This window comes from Channa argus, chromosome 24, assembly GCF_033026475.1.
Source record: "Channa argus isolate prfri chromosome 24, Channa argus male v1.0, whole genome shotgun sequence".
In the NCBI taxonomy this organism is placed as follows: domain Eukaryota; kingdom Metazoa; phylum Chordata; class Actinopteri; order Anabantiformes; family Channidae; genus Channa; species Channa argus.
In genome coordinates, this window is record NC_090220.1 from 326,858 (window position 1) to 349,479 (window position 22,622).

At 36.9% G+C, this 22,622-nt stretch overlaps 2 protein-coding genes across 2 annotated transcripts; both read left to right on the plus strand.

The window, feature by feature from the left end:
* Positions 1–6,682, plus strand: b4galt4 (UDP-Gal:betaGlcNAc beta 1,4- galactosyltransferase, polypeptide 4). Its single transcript, XM_067494146.1, has 7 exons — positions 1–350; positions 1,071–1,569; positions 1,738–1,970; positions 2,776–2,963; positions 3,085–3,207; positions 3,345–3,449; positions 3,578–6,682. The coding sequence occupies exons 2-7, from the start codon at positions 1,305–1,307 to the stop codon at positions 3,711–3,713; spliced, it is 1,050 nt and encodes a 349-aa protein (XP_067350247.1). The 5' UTR covers positions 1–350; positions 1,071–1,304; the 3' UTR covers positions 3,714–6,682.
* A 2,440-nt stretch (positions 6,683–9,122) lies between these two features.
* Positions 9,123–22,622, plus strand: arhgap31 (Rho GTPase activating protein 31). The gene is made up of 12 exons (XM_067494147.1): positions 9,123–9,577; positions 12,846–12,948; positions 13,500–13,644; positions 14,782–14,864; positions 14,990–15,097; positions 15,282–15,424; positions 15,523–15,730; positions 15,863–15,984; positions 17,941–17,997; positions 18,132–18,776; positions 18,899–19,047; positions 19,567–22,622. The coding sequence occupies exons 1-12, from the start codon at positions 9,478–9,480 to the stop codon at positions 21,625–21,627; spliced, it is 3,924 nt and encodes a 1,307-aa protein (XP_067350248.1). The 5' UTR covers positions 9,123–9,477; the 3' UTR covers positions 21,628–22,622.

The following is a 22,622-nucleotide window of genomic DNA, read 5'->3' on the forward strand; positions in this document are numbered from 1 at the left end:
AATGACGTGGAGTAACGCTTGGGTGTGTTAAAGTTAAACTACTGAAATCAAATTCGCCGCTACTGCCACCGTTTGAGGAAGTGACAGTACGGCATATAACTGAAATAACATTTTCATTTTTCATAGTATTTGTCCTCCACAGTGGGTGACAGCTAATCCTGATATTTACGTTTTGTCTTTCCGATAACTTAGCGTCACATCCGCATTCGTTAGCAAGATAACAGCTCGGGTGCAGGCGCAATTCATGCGGGCGCAGCTGCACCAGTTCTCGGAACAACTTCGGGCTTTTACTGTCAGAGAACAAATAGCGTCGTTAAGCAGGAGGAGAAGGAGATGTGAGCGGCGTCAAGGTAATGCTGGCGTCCTGCCTCGACGTTTCATATAAATAGCGTTAACAGCTGAATCTCAAAGAGGTGGCAAGCTTACACATTTTTGATTATAGAGCATTTTAAATATTTTAATTAGCGAACGTTATTCTAAACAACGAGCTAAAGAGAAATGTTTTGGTAGTCGATAGTTAAGTTACTATTCTCAGGGTAGATTGGGAAGGTTTGCCTTGTTATGCAACATTTCATTGTTTTTATCATCAATCTTACACTGACGTTAAATCTTACGCTAAAGCACGAAAGGTTGTTCATTAGAATTAATTAGAATTTTAATATTTGAATATAAACATTAATTCATAGATTGGTATTATATTTGTGGAATGACCAACAGATGACTTTTTTTTAGCCCTACTTATTTGTCTATGTTGATGTAACAGTTCTTTAAAAGGACAAAATGAAAAGGTAAATGAGGTAAAGACACGGAGAGTCAGAAATATATATTTAACACTTATGCACACAAAAAATACAACTGGCGTCTTTCCAGTAAGCCATTTCACTGGTTTGCCAGAGATCATAAAAGTAATACCAGTACAGAGGAGGGGAGGGGAGTGTTAGTAAATAAAGACAAAGATGTCTTTTGTCGTTTGACAAGTAGTACATGCCATTTCAGGGAGCAGTGTTGCAAGACAAGTTTTTTATTCTCAGTGCTAGGCTAACATGTTTTCTCTGTAAATTAATTTTCAGATCGCAGAAATCTCAGAGGATTTTCAGGATTCAGCAATGGATTTTTATCATTAAGTTTTTGGTGAATTCACAATGATTGATCCATTATCCAGATCAGCATAATGTTTCATTGCCAAGGATGACCAATCAACACATTTTCTGAAATGTCCTGCTCAGAGGCGATACCTTAAACTATATCTAACAGTAGCTACAGTCACCACTTTCATTGGTCTCCATCAGCAAAGTCGTACAGCCATGGGCTTCTGTTTGGCTGTGTGCAAGTCTTTGCGCAAAGGAAAGCATTTTGTCCTGCTTCTTCTTCTTTCACTGTCATTGTTGGCATGGATTAGAACTTTTTCTGGCGAATCAGTAAAATCTGTTATGGTTTCCTCTGCCACAACACAAACTCTTGTCAAAGATGACCATCTGAGGGATGCAATAGCTTTTTGGACAGTAAAACCTGATCACTTAAATACGCTACCAACAAAAGTTGAATGTCCTCAGGAGTCACAATTGCTACGTAAGTACCGAGAGGTAACAAAGTTTTTTTTATATATATGCTGGTTTGATATACTTTTTTTTTTTTTGGTAATTGTTTGCTTATGATAGTGCAAGTCCTTGTTAATCAGTATAATCATTATTACATAAAAATCTAATTTTATGTTAAATTTGTAAACTGTTTCGACAGAGGGAGCTGTAAACCTGTCCTTTGAATCCTCTCTGACACTGAAAGATGTGGAGAGGGAGAACAAAGGCGTTACTGAAGGCGAGTATGAGCCCCCAAACTGTGCAGCCAGGCACAGTGTAGCAATCCTCATCCCTCATCGTAATCGAGAAAGACACCTCCTCTACCTCCTGCACCACCTGCATCCGTTTCTCCAGAGGCAACAACTACACTATGCCATTTATGTCATCCAGCAGGTATTGATCTACATCAGACAGAATTTTGTCAGTTTACATATAAAATGTATTCATATCAGAGCACTGCACTGATGTTTTAAATATTATTATTATTATTATTATTATTATTATTATTATTATTATTATTATTATTATTATTATTATTATTAATATTATTAATATTAATATTATATATACAGTTACTATGAATTGTTTTATTTGAGATCATTGCGGTTGCTAGAAGTGTGTTGTATATAAGCTAATTATTTAACAACTAAGATTGTCACTCCCAGTTATGTTTCCTTCGGGGAGCAATTACTGGAAACCAAACAGTTCGCTTGAGAAATGCTGTTCCTTGAATAATGAACCTGTTTTTAGGTTTGTACATTCCTGCTCTAGAAACTTTGCTGTTTCAAAAATTGCAATATGTCATGCTCACAGATTTCCAAAGGCACTAACATTGCTTCTGCATATGAAGGAATAAGTGTAGTGAAACATATTCAACAAAACTGAATTCTTAAAACCAAATAATTTGGTCAGTATTCCAAGAGGAAATGGTTATCATTAACAAGGCAAAACAAATAATGAGTCCAGGTTTATTATATTAACTGGAATAATGATGACATTAAATCAATTCTCTGGGCAGGAGCTGTTCTCTAGTTGAGCTTTACTTCAGCCTTTCTACAAAGTTAAAATATTCATCTTTGTATGGAACATACAATGACACTTAAGATACAACATAGGAACAGCTGTCTGTAATGGATTTTATAATCAACAAGGGACAAAAGCTGGTGGTTAATTTGTAAATTATTATTTTTTAAATAAGGAAGGCGATGAAACCTTTAACCGTGCCAAGTTGCTGAATGTCGGATATTTGGAAGCATTGAAGGACTACAATTGGGAGTGCTTCATCTTTCATGATGTGGACCTGGTTCCTGAAAATGATCATAATTTATACATCTGTGACAACCAACCCAAACACTTGGTTGTTGGCCGGAATGTCACAGGATACAAGTAGGTATACAACTAAGAGCAAGTCCTATAACATAGTCATGATATCATTTTATCACCCATATGCAGGCCTGATATTATCTTTCAGCTTATTTCTAAACATTTCTTTACCTTCCACTCACAGGCTGCGGTACAAAGGCTACTTTGGAGGAGTCACAGCCCTGACCAAAGACCAGTTTTTTGAAGTAAATGGGTTCTCCAACAATTACTGGGGTTGGGGTGGAGAAGATGATGATCTTCGCATGAGGTGAGACTTACAAAAGTGAAAAAAGTATTTAAGAATATTAGTATATTAGTGGTTGTTGTCATCCCTCCCGAGCATGCGCGGTGCATATTCCTTCAGTCATTCACTGATGCATAATGTATGTCTGCTTTCTCATCCAGGGTTGAGCTGCATAAAATGAAGATTATGCGGCCTCCCGCCAGTGTAGCTCGTTATACCATGGTGTTTCACAAACGGGACAGTGGCAATGAAATAAACAAGAATAGGTAAATAAATATAGAGATGTGAATATGTGTGCTTATGTTTCAGTATAGACCAATTAAATGTTAATGTTAAAATCTTTGTGATTTGTGCTGCAAATGTCGTCCGTTCAGTAAATGTTGTTTTTTCTTAGGATGATGTTATTAAGACGAACACCGTATGTATGGAAGAAGGATGGACTCAACAGTTGCTCATATAAGACTTTGTCAGTAGATAGGCTGCCTCTTTATGTCAATGTGACTGTGGACATTGGTAAGTCACAGGGTTGAGATTCCATACAAGAAGTCCTACTATGACCAAAAACTATTTTCTGATATATTTTATAAAGTATGCCAGACCACAGAGTGCAGAAAAGATAATGTACAAGCACACAAAATGCACATTGTTTCTTTTAGTTTGTATATTAAAATTAGGTTTAGCTGGCAACTACTGTAACAGTAAGCTGGTACATCTTTGCACATTTTTTGCATATCATGCTGCCTTTACGTCTACATATGTTTACCAGGCTTTCTTACATAACATATCTGAGGCCATTCAGCTAGAAACAACTACAAAAACATGCCGTTTCATTTTTCTTTTAAGAAGTGATTGAATGATTTGGACAAATAAGTTGGCTTATAAATACCAGTGCTATGAATGTGTTGCTAAAACATTGTGTCGTCAGACTTTAATTTATGCCTTGTTTGTCTGTAATATATTTGTGCGTGCTGTTATTTGGACAGTGTATATTTTGTGTGCTTTACGTGGATGCGTTGACTTCCTAAAGTTCCCTACAGACACAAGACTTGTTTCAGGATTGTGCGCAGGCACAGACTGTAAACAGATTTGTAAAATAGACCAAGCATGTGTCAACAGCTTTCGGCTTGTCCCTTGAGACCCGCGTGTCAACCTTTAACATGAGCAGAGGGGTAATCAACCCAATAACTTAAAAACACCAGTATAGATGTATAGCACCTCACCATTAAGTCAATGCTTAGACTTAAATATGTTTATTTAAAACTGACATGTTAATTGCAAACTGAAGATGATGTGTAATATGATGTATAGTGAACACTGGATGTGCATTAAAGCTGCATCAATTGATTTTTGAACCTAGATGGGAGCAATAGTGACCAATTAGGAGTAACAGAATAGATGTTAGTTCCTAAGGCTTGGGAGTAGTGATGGCATGTGACATGACCAACCAGTGAGTACTCCTTGCTGTGCATGCAGATTGATGGTCTGTATCTGCTGTAAGCTCTCTTAGCACAAATCTGGTAACTCTGAAGTCTTATATTTTTGTCTGCCACTTTTGCCAAGTGGTAAAAGTGTCACCAATTGATCCATAAAATAAAGAAACAACTTCATATATGTGAACATCTACAATGGCAAACGTTTAAAAATTCTGTGTTGATTTGCATATTAAGTTTTCTGCTCACTGTGCATGTTTTTGATGATAACTGTGGAACTTTGTATTACGTATTTATAATTTAAAGTGCAAACTATCTATCCTGTAACTTTGCAGTAAAGACTGTCATCAACAGTCATATTTACAAGGGAAATCATTTTCCAAAAACCTTTTGTCTACATGGGGTGCTGCTCCTACACAGTAGCAAGCTACCGCTGCAGACTCAAATAAATGCAGCTGGCAGCAGAGAATCATACACCTGAACCAGTATATACTTTTTATAAGAAAAGCGGATAGGTAAATAAATGTAGTGGAGTAAAAAAAACATTATTTCTAAACAAAGTGTGTAGTCAAATTATCATATGGTACAAACTGGAAATACTTAATACACGAGGTTCCACAATAACAATCACATCAACATTTCATCTAAGCATCTAAGCATCTAAGCATCTAAGCATCAAACTATGAGTAGTTTGATGTGCAAAAGTTTGACATTGCTGACCGACACATACACAGACATGAGGACAATGAGGAGTTTGATACCAGCAGATAAAACGTGACTTCGTAGCTTAATGTGGAAATACACTAACACACCGCAGGTGCAGCAAGGATTATTTATTGGTAGGTACTATGACAACACATTACTACTTCCAAGTTTTAGGAACTAACGTTAAGCAGTGCCAGAGTCGAATGGGCATGTTTTATTCTGTTAGTGTTGAAGCACACTGGTTATTGTAATTGGGCCTCTATTGACACAGATAAAAACAAATCTTTAACATTAAAACAAAATCTTCGAAATTTGGTACAATAATTTAAATTTCTAATTTTTTTTTGATGTAGAACAACAAACATTAACAAAACCTGGTAAATGTTCATAATGCTAGATATCTCAAGATCTCAGGCCTGTCAGTCCCTATCTAAAAGTTTGAGCAACACATTTCAGTATAGTTTTCCATCAGTCAACCTTGAATTAAAACTTAAAGAATACAAAAGCAATAGCAATATATATATAGAAGCTGAAAGTGGTGATACCGGTCATATAGCCCATATTCCCAGCAAACATTCTGAATTTTTATAGCTGTATCAAACGGGTAGTAAAGATATTAACAGTTACATAAGGTCTAACGTCAACATTACTCATGCATTCATTATTATGGCATGTCAAAGTGTCTGCTGTTTAATTATACTTAATTTTTTAAAATTAAGATTTGTACTTCTGCTTTTGTAATTTGGTGGGTTCTCTAGATAATTTCTATTTTTAACAAAGAAGAAATATTACATATTCATAACTGTTAGACTAAAGCTTCATCACAACAACATCCTTTAAATTGCCTTTTTTATTTCTGTGTGTTGCACTGTCGAGGTGAAGTACTAGTATAAAATTCAGCAGTATGCTGTAGCCATTATGAAGTTCTTACTACTGTTACAGAAGTGCATTTTAAATACCTGACCATGTGTGTTTTGTATGTTGTTGGTGGCCTGAAGTCATTTATGTATCTCTTCTCCTGTGTGAATATTTCATTTTCTACATGTTTGGTTTCAACTTCAATGTGAAACTAATCGAAGTGCTTAAGTTAAGCTACAGTACAACAGTTTCTTTAAAGTGATCAGAACCAAGTAAATGTTTGGTAATACTGTAATATCAAACATTCCAATTAATCACTACATGAAAATCAATAGGATGCCATATTAACTTTTTCAGATTGTAGAATCCATTGTTAATGTCGGACTTGTGTCTTAGTGTTGATGGGAGAAGACTGATCATGACACAGAAGGTGATTCTGCATGTTACTTCTAATATGATTATTTTCTATTTACAACAACATGTTTAATAAATAGTATTTTCCTATGCATTGTGTTATGGTTCTGTGTTTAAGGGCAAGTATCTACAGTTTTAGCTCCACAATTTGGGGTTATGTGTTTACTATCTGCTCCTAAATGAGCTCGGACAGGTGAATCAATCTGAAGCATCTGGAAATGAAATAAAGATTCCCACAACAATTCTCTAGGCCACAGTAGCCCTCCCATCATATAGATGATTTCAGGATAAAACAAACTACTAAACAACCCTTCACTGCCCCAAATAAATTAGAACATTTCTGATATTGTATGGAATTTGTTACTGTATGATGGCACAGTAGTACAGTATGTTTTTGGTGCAGTAGTTGCCTCAAAATGGCAGCAGCCTGCAGTGCATGGATCTGACCAGAGGGGGGCCTTCAGAGCACATATTCATCACTTCACGAAATTGAGTTCACTTGTCCTTGTTAATCACCAAAAGACAGAGTTTGTGTCTACACAGTTGGCACATCAGCAGCCTGAAATGCAATATGATAATGACAACAACCACCACCTTATAATTCTTTTATTGACAATCAGGGAAGTGTCTCACACAGCACAACCGTGGGCAATATTCAGGATAACAACAAAGCTAGTTTGAGGAAAGCACATTTTGACACTGACCTCCACAGAGAGCAAGAGCAAACTGTACTGTTAAATTGTTGTGTTTGTAATATCACAATATTATTCTCCAGGATTTTCATGTGAATACACAAGTGTGCATTTTTCCAGTTTCAGTACTCGCTTAAGTCTGAACTTGTAAAATCAGCTTTAATAGCAATTTAACCCTTCCATGACAAACAGTTGGTGATGGGAGAGATAATGTAGTGTCAGACCACAAATTAAACTCAAGATTAGGACTGGATGTTTAAGGTTTAAACATAGGTTGTTAGTTTCCTTAAACAATTCTTAATTTTTCTAACAAAGTGAAGTAAAAAGTCAATAGTAATGTATCAACACCAAAAAACAGGGTGTGCGATACTGCATCACAGAGAATAGCTGCAGACCTACTAAAAGTAAGGAAAAGAATAATCCCTTATTATTCAAATAGAATGAAATGTTCTCTCAGCTTCTCAGCATAGACCATGATTTTTTTTCAGCCTTTGTATGGACAGAATGATGTCATCTCCTCTTCCTATGGTGCAGAAAGGAAAGCTTTGTCTTGTAGAGGCCAGGCCTAGTCAGCTAGCACGCATGTGACATTCAAAAAACACTTTTAGCACAAAAATATCAGTTTCAACACTGCAGGTCAGTGACCTACCCTACAAAGTAGTCCATTCAGATATGTTAAAAATGCCAGTGGTGCTCACTATTTGTACTGTATTGTTCCTGATTGTAAATACAGTAGCCTTTATATAATTGTTCAAATTCATCAGTGGGATATTCAACAGTAAGGAGGACAGTAATTTATGGAAAAAGCAACATTGGAGTGTTTTAGATTAAATGTCAAATCCTCTTAATCTATATGTCTAAAGACGTAGGATACCAGTAAGTTTTACAAAGCTGAGTCATTCACTAATATGATTCAGATTTAATTTGATCTGAATCTAGTAAGTCATTTTAGTCAGTGTTCAATTAACGATCATGGTTTAAAAATCACTTCAACAAAGTGTTGGCATTTTACAGCTGAAAAATGTTAAAATGTATGTAATTTTGGTTCACTGACCTGTTTCCTGAACTAAAAAAAAAATCAAATATGAGAAATATATTATCCAGACAGTTTTACATGGCCCTTGTCAGGCAGTGTGCTTCTTGGAATACTGAAGGAGAACATTTAATTTACAAATTTAAAATGCTATGCTATCTTTAAACTGCTATACATGTAGTGCATTAATTATTTATGGGTTTCTGATAATGCTGCCATCCAGCATTAAAAAGAAGATTGTGACATGCATATCAGTTACTAACGGGAACCATGTGTTGCCCATCTCCTCACCCCAACCCCCCCAAAATCTCCCTCCATTTCCCATCTGGGCTCTTCCGGCCATCGCTTCAGTCACCTCCCACTTCCCTGTTCCTTCAGAACCTGTCTGTTTTTGTTTTTGAGGCTGGGCTCTTTGCACAGGAAATTGTATACATAGGGAGCATTCAGGAAGGCAGAGGGCAGCTATCCCATGGGCTCCAAGTTTGGGCACATGTAAAAAAAATGGATGAAAGAGGCCTCTAATTCCTAAACTAGGAGAGAAACAGAAGTCAGCTGTTCTTCTCCTCTCACTTCATTCCCACCCAGTCTTAACATTTCAAAAATCCCTGCCACACCACTGCCACGAGTCCATAAAGATAGAAAAAAAAGTAAAGGTAAATGAGGTTAAAAAAATAAATAAATGAATGGATTTGCTTCTTTTGATAGTGTGATTCTTCAGCCACAGAGAAGTCAGTGAAAAGGGGAGACTGGAATGAAGGAAAAGAGGAGGGGATAAAAAGGAGCAGAGTGGCTGGGGGTAAAACAACAACAGGAAACCAACCGATTCTAATGCTGTTTTTGCAAGTCCTTCAGAGATAGCACAGCAGACTGCCACGTCCCAGCCAAGTAATATTCACAATATGTCTTTTCTTTGATCCCTGATGCAAAGGCGAAGTAAAATACTTCAAGTTTAAAATGTGACGTCACTTCTGCTCACAGCCTCCGACAGTGTGGTTAGACAGAATGTAAGCGGATGCAGACTTTTGGGAGCTGATTGCAGGGATTCCTATGTGCTGCCTTTCAACCTACAAAGTCTGCCTTTTTTTCCGGGTCATATGGATCGATCGCTTTATTTTCAAGGACCTTTGATGTTTTAAACATCTGGACTACTAACTGGAGCTACATGAAGAATAAAGGGACAAAGCCAAAGTCCAAAAAGAAAGGAAGTGAAAATGCATTCGGCTGTGACCTGATAGAACATCTCCAGATTTCAGGACAAGATGGTAAACTTTTCATTTTACTTACTTGACTTATTCTTTAAAATCTAATGCCTTTACAAGCAGCTATTCTGCATGTTATCTCTCTTCATCAGATGCTTCATATGTTTAAGACGATTTCTACTAGTAATGGAGTTTCATTGTTCATTTTCTAGATTATTGGAGCTAATTACACATCTATATATACATTATGTGCTGAAATAAAGACCAAACGTGTCTCTAGAAGAAATACAGGCTTGGTTCACATGTTAACTAGTCTACATGAGTTGTAGATGTAAAGTGTTTTACACTTAGTAAAGCCATTCATTCACTCACTGCCTGAATTAAATGCTTATTTGAGCCTTTGGGTGTGGCTCCTACATTTGTTTTGTCAATTTCCTATGATGACTACAGTTTCTATGACTAATTAGTGTTTGACAAAAGATGGGGTGGTTTTGCTGCCTACAGATGGGACAACAGAGCCAAGACAAGAACAACAGAAATGTATCATAAAATATTCAAATATGTGGACAGCTGTCCTTTATTATTTTCCCTCTCAGACACCTTTGTCGTTTCTAATAGTCACCATCTGTGATTTTCCTTTGGGCAGGACCTTAAAATGACTAAAAATGTCTAAAGGAAAGTGAACAAAAGTCTTCCATGTGCAGAGGAGTATGAATAGCTGGGTTTAGGATAACTTTAAGGAAGACCTATTTGAGTGGACATACTGAAAGGAGGGGCATTCAGTGCAGGAAGTTAGGGACATGTTGTACCCCTTCATCATGGATGCCCAGCAGACATATTGTATTTTTAGGTTGGTGCAACTGCACAACCTAGAATGCTATCGACAATCTAACAGAGAAACAAAGGAGATGCTGAAGAGCAGTTTAGAAGTTTTTAAATTTGCTGTTTTTAAACAAGTAGTATGCACTAGAACTTATCCTTATGTAGAGAGGGGCTGTTGAAGCCCCCACCCCAACTCTTTGAATACCACTGAGTGCAGAGGTTTTTAAAGGCTCTCCCTTACAACCAATTACTTCTACTTGATGAAGACATGGTGAAGCAAACCCCTATTGTTTAACATATTGTTTAACATAACAACGTTTAATATTGTTTTTTAAACTCTCATTAGCTGTGAACAGTCTTCAGTGGGATACGAAATATCCCAAATATTAGTTACCATTTATCATGTTGTGTAAATCTACAATTACAATTTCAGAAAAGTATGCTCTGAATCAGCAGTCATCCTAAAAGCTTTCCTTAGAAGGAAGGCAGTTTGGAAGGAAGTTTGAAAACGTTTCACTTTTGTCACTAAAGTTTTTTTTTTAGTCAGAATATAACTGTGTTATCACATGATGTTTCCTATACTTTGTAAGGTTTATAAAACCTCACAAATACTGGAAATCATGGGGTATTATAAGATGTTGTCAAGACAATCACTATTTTAGCATTAAATGGAACAATTTAATTCACAATTTAATGGAATTACTGTAAGTTTTGTTAAGTGTCTGCTGGCTTTGTGTTGAGACTCAAAGAGTCAAAACTTAATTTGCCATATTCGTTCCCAAACATAATGTAAATAATGTATGGTACCATATATGTGAATATATTTTACTTACTCTACTTACCCTTTCAAAACCAAGCAGCTATTCTGCATGTTATTTCTTTCAACAGAGGCTTGACTTCAGAAAATATTTATACTAAAAATTGAGCTTTGTTGATCATTCCCCACATTATTTTAGCTGATTACATCTGCATACACATTATGTGGGGAAATTAAGACAGAACATCCCCCCAAATCATGCATTACTGTAATTTTGTGTATTATTAACATCAGTAATTCTTTTCATTTTACATACTGTTGTTAAAACTGAATGTATCTTAACAACCAGCTATTCTGCATGTTATTTCTTTTGTGTGATGCTTGACTAATACATTTAAAAATTCATTTATACTAAAAAAGTAGTTTTATCACAGTTAGAGAAACAAGCTGTATTTGGTAACCATTACAAGAAGCAGAAATCCTTCCTCATAGAGTCAGGCACTAAACGAAGACTGCAGAGTCGTTCATCATACTGCATTTGACCACAGGCATGTGACTGAAAGTCCAATTAAGTCAAACAGACGAGCATGTAAATTGGAGATTCTTGGTCAGCATTGATTGCTGAGAAAGTACCCAGAAATATTCCTCTTTCAGAAGATGATGCATTAAAGTCTTCACAAAACAGAGGAACTACCAAAAAATATTCACATGTCCATTTCTAAGTCCAAAAGTTTTAGAAATGTAAGCTAATGTAACTTAAACAATCAGATGTAAAAATATAAATTTGAATATATATTATTAATTAAAGGAAAGTCATTAACTATTGATTTTTCATGTGAATATTAAGCACCTCTTTAAAACTTGTATTCATTACTAGTTATTATCAGACGATGAGGTTAAAACTCTACTTTAATGGTCTACATGAGTTTTGGAAAATGTGAGATCCAATTAAATGGCATGTAAATAAAGAATAATACTGATAAATAAAAAAATCTATATTTTAATTTCTACTTTCTCTCTATATATTTAAAAGCCTGCTGATCTAATCTTTTTTTGTAAAATAGTAAAAGAATGACAATGCTCATCAACTATAATAAAGTCTAGTTCCCTCTTGTATGTTTTACTAATGTCACTGGACGGTTTCCATCCATGTGTGCATGAGTCAAATACCATGGGAGGCGAAGAAGAATCAACGTTTTCCAACTGATATGTAATCAATTGTTACTTTCAGTATGTGTTAAAGGGAAGTTGTGGTCAGATTGAACCAGAGCATGTGACTGAACAAACTTTGGAAAGCCACAGTTAAATCTGTTCACTTTTTTAAAGTGCAGCCAAACACAGTTGTGTACGGAAGATGATGTACTATAGTTCAGAAAGCTGTGCAGGTCAGTGGTCACACATTTCAAAAGCTGTTTTCTATTAGAGGAAATGTCGTAAGTAATACCAGCTACAAGGACCGGGTGTGTCAACCTTCCTCTGAGACAAACAAACCATTTTTAACTTCCTGTCAAAGTCCACCTACAATCAGCAGCCCTAAGGAATTGAAAACAGCCATAGTAGAACAAACCCCATACCATGAAGTCAATATGCGCATTGTTACCACAGGAACATTGCATTTAAAGAGTTTCCTTCACCTGCTTTTATGATTTACCGCCCAAACTGCATCTGCACATTTTAAAAGAGCTGAAAGGGGAGAAAAATAAATGTGCTCATGTTTATCAGTAAATGACTAACACATTTTCTTAACTCCAGTTCCTCAGGTTCTGAAGAAATGTGCAGAGTTTATTGAGAAGTATGGGATTGTGGATGGAATCTACAGGCTTTCAGGAGTCACCTCAAATATCCAGCGTCTCAGGTACTTATGTAAAATGCTTTTCTTGAGGATTCAAATAGCAACAATTCACTGGAATAATGGTCATCAGCTGCATTATGTCTTAAAAACTTAAAGTCAAAAAAAATATTGGTGGAGAATCAGGAGGAGCTGATTAAAACGGGTACATTTTCTCTGCATAACAAAGCATAAGTGCTTCAATTTTGTATGACTGTATGTACTATATGTATAAACTTGATATATATTTTCTATAATTACTGGTTTATACAGCATATTTGAATTTGCTCCAATTGTTCAGAAAAAACTGATGCAATGTTTAAAATTTAAACCATGCTCATAAAATTAGTGTTTTACACTAATTATTTATCACTGTTGACAACTACATAGTCACGCTATATTTAATTTACATAATATTATTTTCTTAAATTACCATTGAGGTTGTTTAGCATTTTTATTGTTATTTTTGAATAAAAAGGTTGTTATTAAGATGTCAATCTAACAAGCTGAATCAATCAAAGCATTCAGCTAACCATGTTTATATGTGTGTGTGTGTGTGTGTGTGTGTGTGTGTGTAGGCAGGAATTCTGCTCCGAGCTGTCCCCTGACCTTACAAAGGAAGTGTACCTTCAGGACATTCACTGTGTGGGTTCATTATGTAAGCTGTACTTCAGGGAGCTTCCCAATCCTCTGCTCACATATGAGCTTTATAGCAAATTCACTGTGAGTACATTCAAATCATGTTTTCACTTTTGGTTAACCAGGTTTGACCAGGTTTCTACAGGGTCCTTCAGTATATTTGTGTATAATACATTTGTGTATAATACAGTGTAATCTCAGCTTTGTTGCTTACTATCAATCAGGAGATTTCATATAATCCCTGGAGAGAGACTGATTACTAAGGATAAGTTTGATGCACTATAAATGAAGAGCTTAATTTAAAGCTGAAAACATTTTGTTTCTGGACATTTTAGCACACATAGGGATTTCAGAGTTTGCAAAACAAAATGTATTACAAGTATAATCATGTATTGAAATTTAGTCAAAGTTACATCGACTACTTTAATGTCCCAAGTTGTAGAGACACAATCTTTAACGTATCAGCGAAAGCTTTGTGGCTGAATTTGCTGCATGAACTGCAGATCTGAAAGAAACTTTAGAGGAGAGGTAAAACAAATACTTATAGACCTTCTTCATGCTTTCTGTGTATCTTGACAGGCCATATATGTACCTTGGCAATCATACATCTTGTACTGCTTGTGCCTGAATTCTTCAGTGGTCCATTGTTTAAAATCATATCCTGATATGGTGTATAAAAAACAAACAAACAATAAAGAAAACAACACCAGAACGCTCGTACCCTATTTTATAACTTCCTGTTAACTTGGAAAGTATAAACTTTGTGTAAAATGCTGCACATTTGATGATGCTTACTTTCTTACTTTTCATATTTATTAAAACCTGTAATTAAGAGGTCTATTGCACAGTTTTTGGATAGAATAAATCACTTTAAATGTTGTCTTTGTGGTTCACAAGAGTGTTATAAGTTGCTTATGCACACAACTTAGAAATGCAGCTAACATGAACATGTCAGCTGAACAGCTGTTAGGGTCTACATTGCATTGGTACAGAAGGTTTCTGTACATTTGTTCAGCAGGAAGGGGCTTGGTAAATGCCCAGGGCAAGCTTGTAGGACAATGTAATGCCATTATAGCTTTAAACTAGAGTCCATCAACACATTGATAGGTTATGTGTGCAAGTGTTCCAGACAAATGAAAGATAATCAGCAAAAAGAATTTCAAGAGAGCTGCAAAGACCATAACCTTACAATGTAACTTCATGTGTCTGTTTCACATGCAGGAAGCAGTCTCAGTCCAGGGGGATCATGAGCGACTTTTATACCTTCAGAGGCTCATCAAAGAACTGCCAAACCCTCACTTCAGGTGAATTGCATCCTTTTTTGCTCTCACCAGTTAAGACAGTTATACAATTGGCAGCCAATTTTGAGAGGTTTTAACTAATAATGTTGTAATAATGGTGACAAAAAATATCTGTCAACTTTCCACAGGACTCTGGAGTACCTTACAAAGCACTTAGCCCACCTAGCCACCTTAAGCACCCACACCAATATGCATACACGTAACCTGGCACTGGTATGGGCTCCCAATCTGTTAAGGTGAGTTAGTTCGTTTCACACGTGTGTCTGAAACATTTTTACTTTACATTTTTACTTACTGAATTTTACTCCATTAACTTCAAAGTTTTGCTGCATTCAGTTCATGCTGAAACCTCATGATATAAAAAAGGAGTTTATTTCAAAGCATTTAAACAATTATGTCAACAATTTCCTATTTTCATAGATCTAAAGACATTGAAGCTTCATCTGTTAATGGAGACATGGCTTTTCAGGAGGTGCGAATACAACAGTCAGTGATTGAGTTCATTCTAAACCACACAGAGCAGATCTTCAGCAGTGAATATGTGCAAATCAAACCCAAAGAAGGTATGACATTTCAAAAAACACACATAATTTTTTTTTTTTTGAAATTGACGAAAGGATTGATTCAGTTACCAATGGAAAACTTCACTTTACATCTTAAGGGATGACATTACTGTGTGGGGAGAAGTACGCCACACTCCCAATCAGTGGTCAGTGTGGGCCGATGAAGCTGATGAGCCTGGAGGAAGCTCAGGCTCGCTCGTTAAGTCCAAACCATCCTTTGCATAAAGACCGTCAGCGAGAGAACAGTCTGCCTGATACCAACACGGCCACACTCTATCACACCGTCATAGACATTTCAGACAGCAAGTATGACAAATTTGGGTTCAGTGTATTTAGTCTTTTTGAGTATAATTGACTAACAATATAAATTTACTATGTATGTTTTACCCTACAAACAAGCAATGGTGGCTGACTCAATAAACTTTGTGTATCTGTTAGGAGAAAGTTTTCTGGAAAATCTAAGAAGTGGAAATCCATCTTCAATTTGGGAAGGTCTGTGGACTCAAAGGGGAAACTGAGCCGGAATGGCAGTGTATTTATAAGAGCACAGGGGATAACAGGTAAAGTGTCCAACATATGATTAGCAATAATCAGCCAAACAATTTGAAAGTAAATGTCAGTAGATGTGTATGTTGTTGTTGCAGTCAAAGAAAGAAAATGAAAACTCAGTGTCCAGGCCAAAACAAAAAGACTGATGTTGGCAACATTAAGAATAAGGATCCATAAAAGGACAGGGGTGGCAGGGGCTCAGTCGGTAGAGTGGAAGCCCAACAACCTAAGGGTCGGAGGCTCGTGTCTGGCTCCTACCAAGAATATGCTGAAGTGTCCCTGGGGAAGGCACTGAACCCCAAACCACCCATCCCCCCCCCTAGCTGTGCAGTGCCCCAACCCAGTAAAACTGGGTGGGTTGCATCAGGAAGGGCATCCGGCATAAAAATGACCAATGATCTCAATCTACCCTGAACATATGAGTAAAGCCAAAAGACAAAACAATGAAAATGAAATAATAATGCATAAAAGAGAAAATCATCATTAAGGGACAACTAGGAAAAATAAAGAAAAAAATATGATGTTGCAAAATCGAAATAAAAAAAATCTAAAGAGTCCTGGATTACAAAATAAGATAAAACCGAATTCTGCCTCCCGATGGTATACCACAATGGTGATTAAAAGTTTGTACTGTAAATTGTTTAGAATTTTCCTCTTTCTGCATGAATATGCTTAAAACATTATGAGATTTTCACAAATACAAAAACTAGATAAAGACAATGAATAAATAAGACAGAAATTACACTTATTTATTTATGGTGTAAAATTAACAAAATCTTCAATATTTGTGAGTTTCAAAAGTATGTGACATCAATTAGATCAGGCGTTAGTGGAAAAGGCCCTGCCCTGTTTAAAGAATGGAAATTCTCATTCTCACTGGAGCTTAAATAAAAATGCTCTAAAGACCTCAGAGTAAGAGTTCAGCCACTACCCGTTGATTGTCCACGTGTCAACGTGGTTCACCAACAAAGATCACACCAAGAGAAAAACGTGTAATAATCTAATAGGTTAAATTAGACCAGAGGACAAGGTCTAGGTAGCTAAAGGCCTCTCCTGCAGAGGCATCTATCAGGAAGACACTGAAAAACAATGGTGTGCATGGCAGAAAGAAAATGCTTTTCTCAAAAAAAAAAAAAAAAAAAGCCAATCTGCACTTTGCTCAAGGCCATGTCAATAAACTATACAGTTACTGGTTACTATGTTCTGTGGATACATGGAACCAAAGTAGAACTTTTTCATTTGAATGAAAAGCAGTATGTGTGGTGATGACTAAACTCTGTTAAACTTTTAAAACTTTATGTCATACAGCAAGACAAAAAAACACACAGATCTTTTTACCAATGAACTGTTAAAGCATAGGAACTTGGTTGTTTTAGAATGGTCCTGACCTTTTTCCTACAAATGCTGTGAAAGGACCTGCGGCAGACAGCTCATGCAAGGAAGCCAACAAATATCCCTGAGGTGAAGTTGGAGGAATGAACTTAAATTCCTTCAAGCCGATGTTAACGGTTGATAAGCAGTTACCGGAAACATTAAGATGTAGCTGCAAAAGGTGGAAACAATTACTGAAGGCTCGAATTTGAGTGCTACACATAAATATTTAAAATAGGGTCATTTTCCATAACAGATTAGAATTTCTTTACCTCATGAGTTTACTGGGGTTGTCTTTTTGTAGTTTTCGACCTCGTTGAACTTCATTTTAGATCATATTTAGGCAAAAATGTGTGTTTTGTGAAAGACTTTCACGCACCACTGAGCATATTTTTGTAGTTAATATTTGACTTTTAGTTTTTTGCTTTTTTAGTTTTTTGTTACAAATTACAGTGTCACTACATCAAGAAAAAAAGATTCAAATGTAAAAAAAAAACAACATGAGAAATGTTTAAATTTCAAATTTCACAATATTTACATTTTTAGTACTCTCCACATACCGTACTTAAAACGTTGCCAATTTTTTTTGTTCACAGAAAAGGCAGCTCTTCGTCCATCCAGGAGCATGGAATCATTGTGCTCCTTAACAACAGGTGGGACTAAAGTTTAGATATATTATTTAAACCACGCAAAGTTTGCCCCATTGTTAAATGGTGTTTCTGGACTGGTTACTGTGAAATGATATTTTCCTACGTTTATTTTTTCCTATGCTGTTTTTATTGGGCAGATGATGAAAAGACACGGCACAATAGTCCAGCTGGTGGACCAAGCAGCATTTTTGTTTCAGATGTGAAATCTAGAACACTTGGATCTGACTCACTCTGTGACATAAGCGAAAGGGACAAAAACTGGGAGCCTAAAGGGAAGCAAGCTAGTGAAGCAACGGGTGGCTGGAGCTCTCCTCTGAACCAGAAGGGGTCACCAGGTGCCTCTGCAGCCCCTCAGAAAACACTGCCAGAGCAACTTAAGGTGTTCAAAGGTGATGAAGTCAGCAGCTACAAGCCCACATCTCCAAAAAATAGGAGGATGCTGTATTCCAGCTCTTCTAATAACAACTCCTCTCGACCCTCATTCCCTGGAAGCTTCTTCCCACTTGAGTCCTCGCCGCGGCATCAGCGCAGGGCCATCAACATATCTGAGCCTTTTGCTGTGTCTGTGCCCCTGCGTGTGTCAGCTGTTATAAGCTCTAACAGCACTCCATGCAGGGGGCATGCCAAGGACAAAGCAACTACTCTGAAACCCTGCAATGAGAACTCAGAGCCGAGCAGGAACAGTGGAAAGAGCAACACTTTTCCTCAACTGGAACCAAAAAGACAGGAAGGAACTGAAAAGAAACGCATACAGCAGTTGACCTCTAGAGTACCTCCAGACGGTGAGGACGTCTCCCATAATTACTTTTAAATGGCTTGTTATATTACGCATTAAAATCACACGTCTAATGGAATGTAACATAATGTAACAACATAAATGTAACAACACAATTTTTTAATCCAGATACAAGCAAAGAAGTGGCGTCACAGGGTGAAGGAGGGATGAAAATTTCTCAACTGGAACCGCTATCACTTGCAATTGCAAGAGAAGCCAAAGATGCAGCGCCATCTCCTGGGAAAGAAGTGCACAACCAGTCTATAGCGATAAAACTGGTAAATCAGTTGCTGTTTAACTGTAGTCAGTTGTGGTGCCACAAGAGAAGAATTAAGTTAAATAAATAGCAAATATAAAAAAATGTAAGTTAAAAAATTGTAAATAAAAAAGTATTTGATCCTTGCTTTCAGTACAGCTGTGCAGTTTATCGAATTTCAATTGCAAATATGGGTTCCACGATTATAAAAACAAAATTATAAATAACAATTACTGTGCTCCATTCCATTTTGCAATGATGCTCTTGTTTAGTATTTTTATAAATCCAGTGTACCCCTTTCCTTTAATTAAATTCAATTAAATTTTATTTATAAAGTGCCAATTCACAACAAAGTCATCTCAAGGCACTTTACAGAATAAAGTCAAGAATATAAAGATGATGAGCAATGTGCTTTCAATCAATCAGATAAAATCTTTGCAATAGGTACATCAAAACTTTTTGTTTAATTAGATCGAGATAGAGAGATAGATAGATAGATTTGGTTACATCTAACTCTGTATGTTCATGTCTTCCTCCTCAGGACAAGGGATACTCTACTGGAAAAGAGACGTGGTCTGACTTTCACCAAGAACTAAAGATAACTGAGATCAACCTTCTGGATGAGACTTTTAAACCTGTTTTTGGCTCCAACAGTGCGCCTTTTGAGCATGCAAAGTTAACAGTAGATGTTAAGTCGAAGCGAAGCCGCAGCTCTCCGTCTCTGTCTTTATTATGTAGGGAGCAGTCTTCAAGTACCTCTCTGGTTGATCCTGCAACAGCCACTGGATCAGACTTTGCAAAGAAACAGCCCTCAGAGTCAGACATCTCATTTTCCCTTCACAAATCGCTGGATGTAATTGTTGGTGGAAGCACAGAAATTGCCCCTTCAGCTGTTCTGAAAGATAAAAAAGACAGGAAACAAAACATCAAACATTCAAACACAGATGATCCAGGTTACAACAAGCAGGCCAAAAACCCTTTAAAAGAAACATGTTTAGACAAAGTTACAAATTCTTTGACAACACAGGACACTCCAACAGTTGGAGGCTTTTCAGGAGCAAATGATACAAACAAATCACAAAAACATGAAATTCTTCAAGAAGACAAAAAAATCACATGTGATTCAGCAAAGCAGAGTGTGGTTTCTGAGCTGAAAGTTCTTCAGAGGCTTTCACTGTGCGCTGAAGACCGACCTAATACCTTGGAGATACCAAACCTTGACGATGATGAAGGATGTGCAGGGAATTTAGAGGAGCTAGACCTGGAGCCTTGGGAGGATCTTAGCTCCACCAAGCAGTGGGTGACCAGTCCTCTCCACTCACCTGATGTGGAGGAGTTGCTGAACCACCTGTCCCCCATCACTTCTTGCAGGGAAACTTTAAGCTCAGAGGAGAGAAAGATTTCATCTCCTCCAGTTGACAATAACAGACAGTCTGACATTAAGAACCCTGAAGGCTCCACAGGACACATTCCCCAAACTTTAAGTAGCCAACCAGAAACTAAATGGATGTACTTGCCATCTGTACCTGTGCGTGTCAATGTAAACCACAATAACGCAACACAACCTCACAAATGCAACACAACAAAACAGAAGAACACAGGGTCGTCCCACAGATTTTACAGACAAATGTCTTATGAGTCAGCTGCTTCAGAGAAAAGAGAGGAAAATTACTTTGCTAAACACAGACCATATTCACTTAATTTAGACCTGGGGTATAGATGCATCCGAGATATTTCTAATCAACAAGACCGTAATTCTTCAGAGTTTTCCTCTTGTCAGAGAGGACTACAGGCCTCGTCAGGAGCTGTAAGCAATGGGCTGCCCTCAGAGTTAGAGCTGTTTCTGAATGATCGCCAGGCGCCTCTTCGTCGAAATTCAGCTCCGGTCAGTGTATCGTCAGTACGAACAGCCTTCATGATAAAAACATGCCAGGCCAAAGCAGTGCCCGTTGTCCCTCCTAAGGTGCAGTACAGTCAGATACCTCACTCCAGACACGAGAAGGACATTGACACAGTGAAGGAACAAGAAAAGGAACATCCTAAAATGAGCAAAGAGAAAAGCAGTGCTGCACCTCCTCCTCTGATGATGATGTCAGATCTAAATGAGGAACTGGAGAATAAAGAGCCTGCCCCCAAACACCAAAAACACCCAAATGTTGAGAAATCTGCTGAGTCGGTGAAGACCACACCTTGTCCAGAGCTGCCGGTGATAAAAAGGAGACATCCTCCCAGCTTGGAGGTGTTTGTAGACTGTCCCAGACCTAACAGAGGGAACCTCTTACAAAGACCATCCTTTAGGAACAGGCAGAGACCTCAAAGTCTCATCCTCCTCAGCCCTCCTTTTCCTATCATGGACTACCCGCCATCAGGGGATGATGGCAAGCTGCTTTCATCCATTAAGAGCATAAATGACACATCAGCAGTAAATGTTTTTTCTAAAGACACTGGGGAGAATTTCAGGACGCAAGATGGGATTACGCTTCAAAACAAAATGACTATTCCTAAAAGTGGACAGAGACTGGAAACGTCGACCAGCTGCTTCTACCAGCCCCAGAGGAGGTCAATGATATTTGACAGCAGGAGCCACAGGCAGATTGAGTGACTGGAGAATGTAAATAGATACAGAAACATATTGTTTAAACTAAAGTAACATGATAATCTGTTGTAAATTGTAGGATTTTCTTTATTATGGTTTAATCATTTCTTGACCAATGAAATATTAGTTAAAATACTGATTTCTTTTGCAAAAACCATGATGTATTTGAGAAAGATTGGTTGGAGGAATGTTTTTAAACATTACTTAGAATGACAGACATTTAGATTTATACATCAAGATTCATTGTCACTGAAGAGGCACTGCCAGACTTTATACTAATTCAGAAAGATGGAACAAGAAATTTACTGTTAAACAAAGCATTTTTTTTTTAGGTTTCAACCTCATAATTAGTCTCTGTCAGTTTTTACCAAAGTAGGTGCTATACTGTACATGGTGCCGTTAGCTTTCTGATAAGCTGATGTCAATGTAATTTTAAACAAATATTTAAAAGAAAACTGTTAAATATATTGTAAACTTAACAAATAGTATTTACCCTAAGATCAACTTTAATGCATAATCTATATTTTCTGTAATTACTTTGCATTTTATGGCAGGTTTCTTTTTGATGTTTGATTTGGTGGAACCAGAAAAGTATAAAAGAGAACAAGGTAAAATCCTAGAGGCTGCTCTGGAGGTTGACTTTGGCCAAATTGACCATATTGGCCATATTTACCTTAGTACTTTGAGTCAACGTGAGATGATTTTTGTGTTTTCTCATTTTTTGCATTTTACAAACACAGGATCTGATCAAATGACCTTTTGCTGGTTGTTAGTGAGCGCTGATACATGTACAAAATTGCAGTGATTTTAAAGATGATTTGGGTGTTATAGAGGTTGCAATGTGTTTTATACTGTAGTTTGAAAGAAATGAATGATTACACTGTTAACAAAATTGTTCGGATGTTAATGGTTATTTCATTGTTTTCTGTCTTGTTTTTGTAACTTGTATTCTTCTTAATGAAATTGACTTAAAAACACATAAATTGAGTATTTTGAAATGA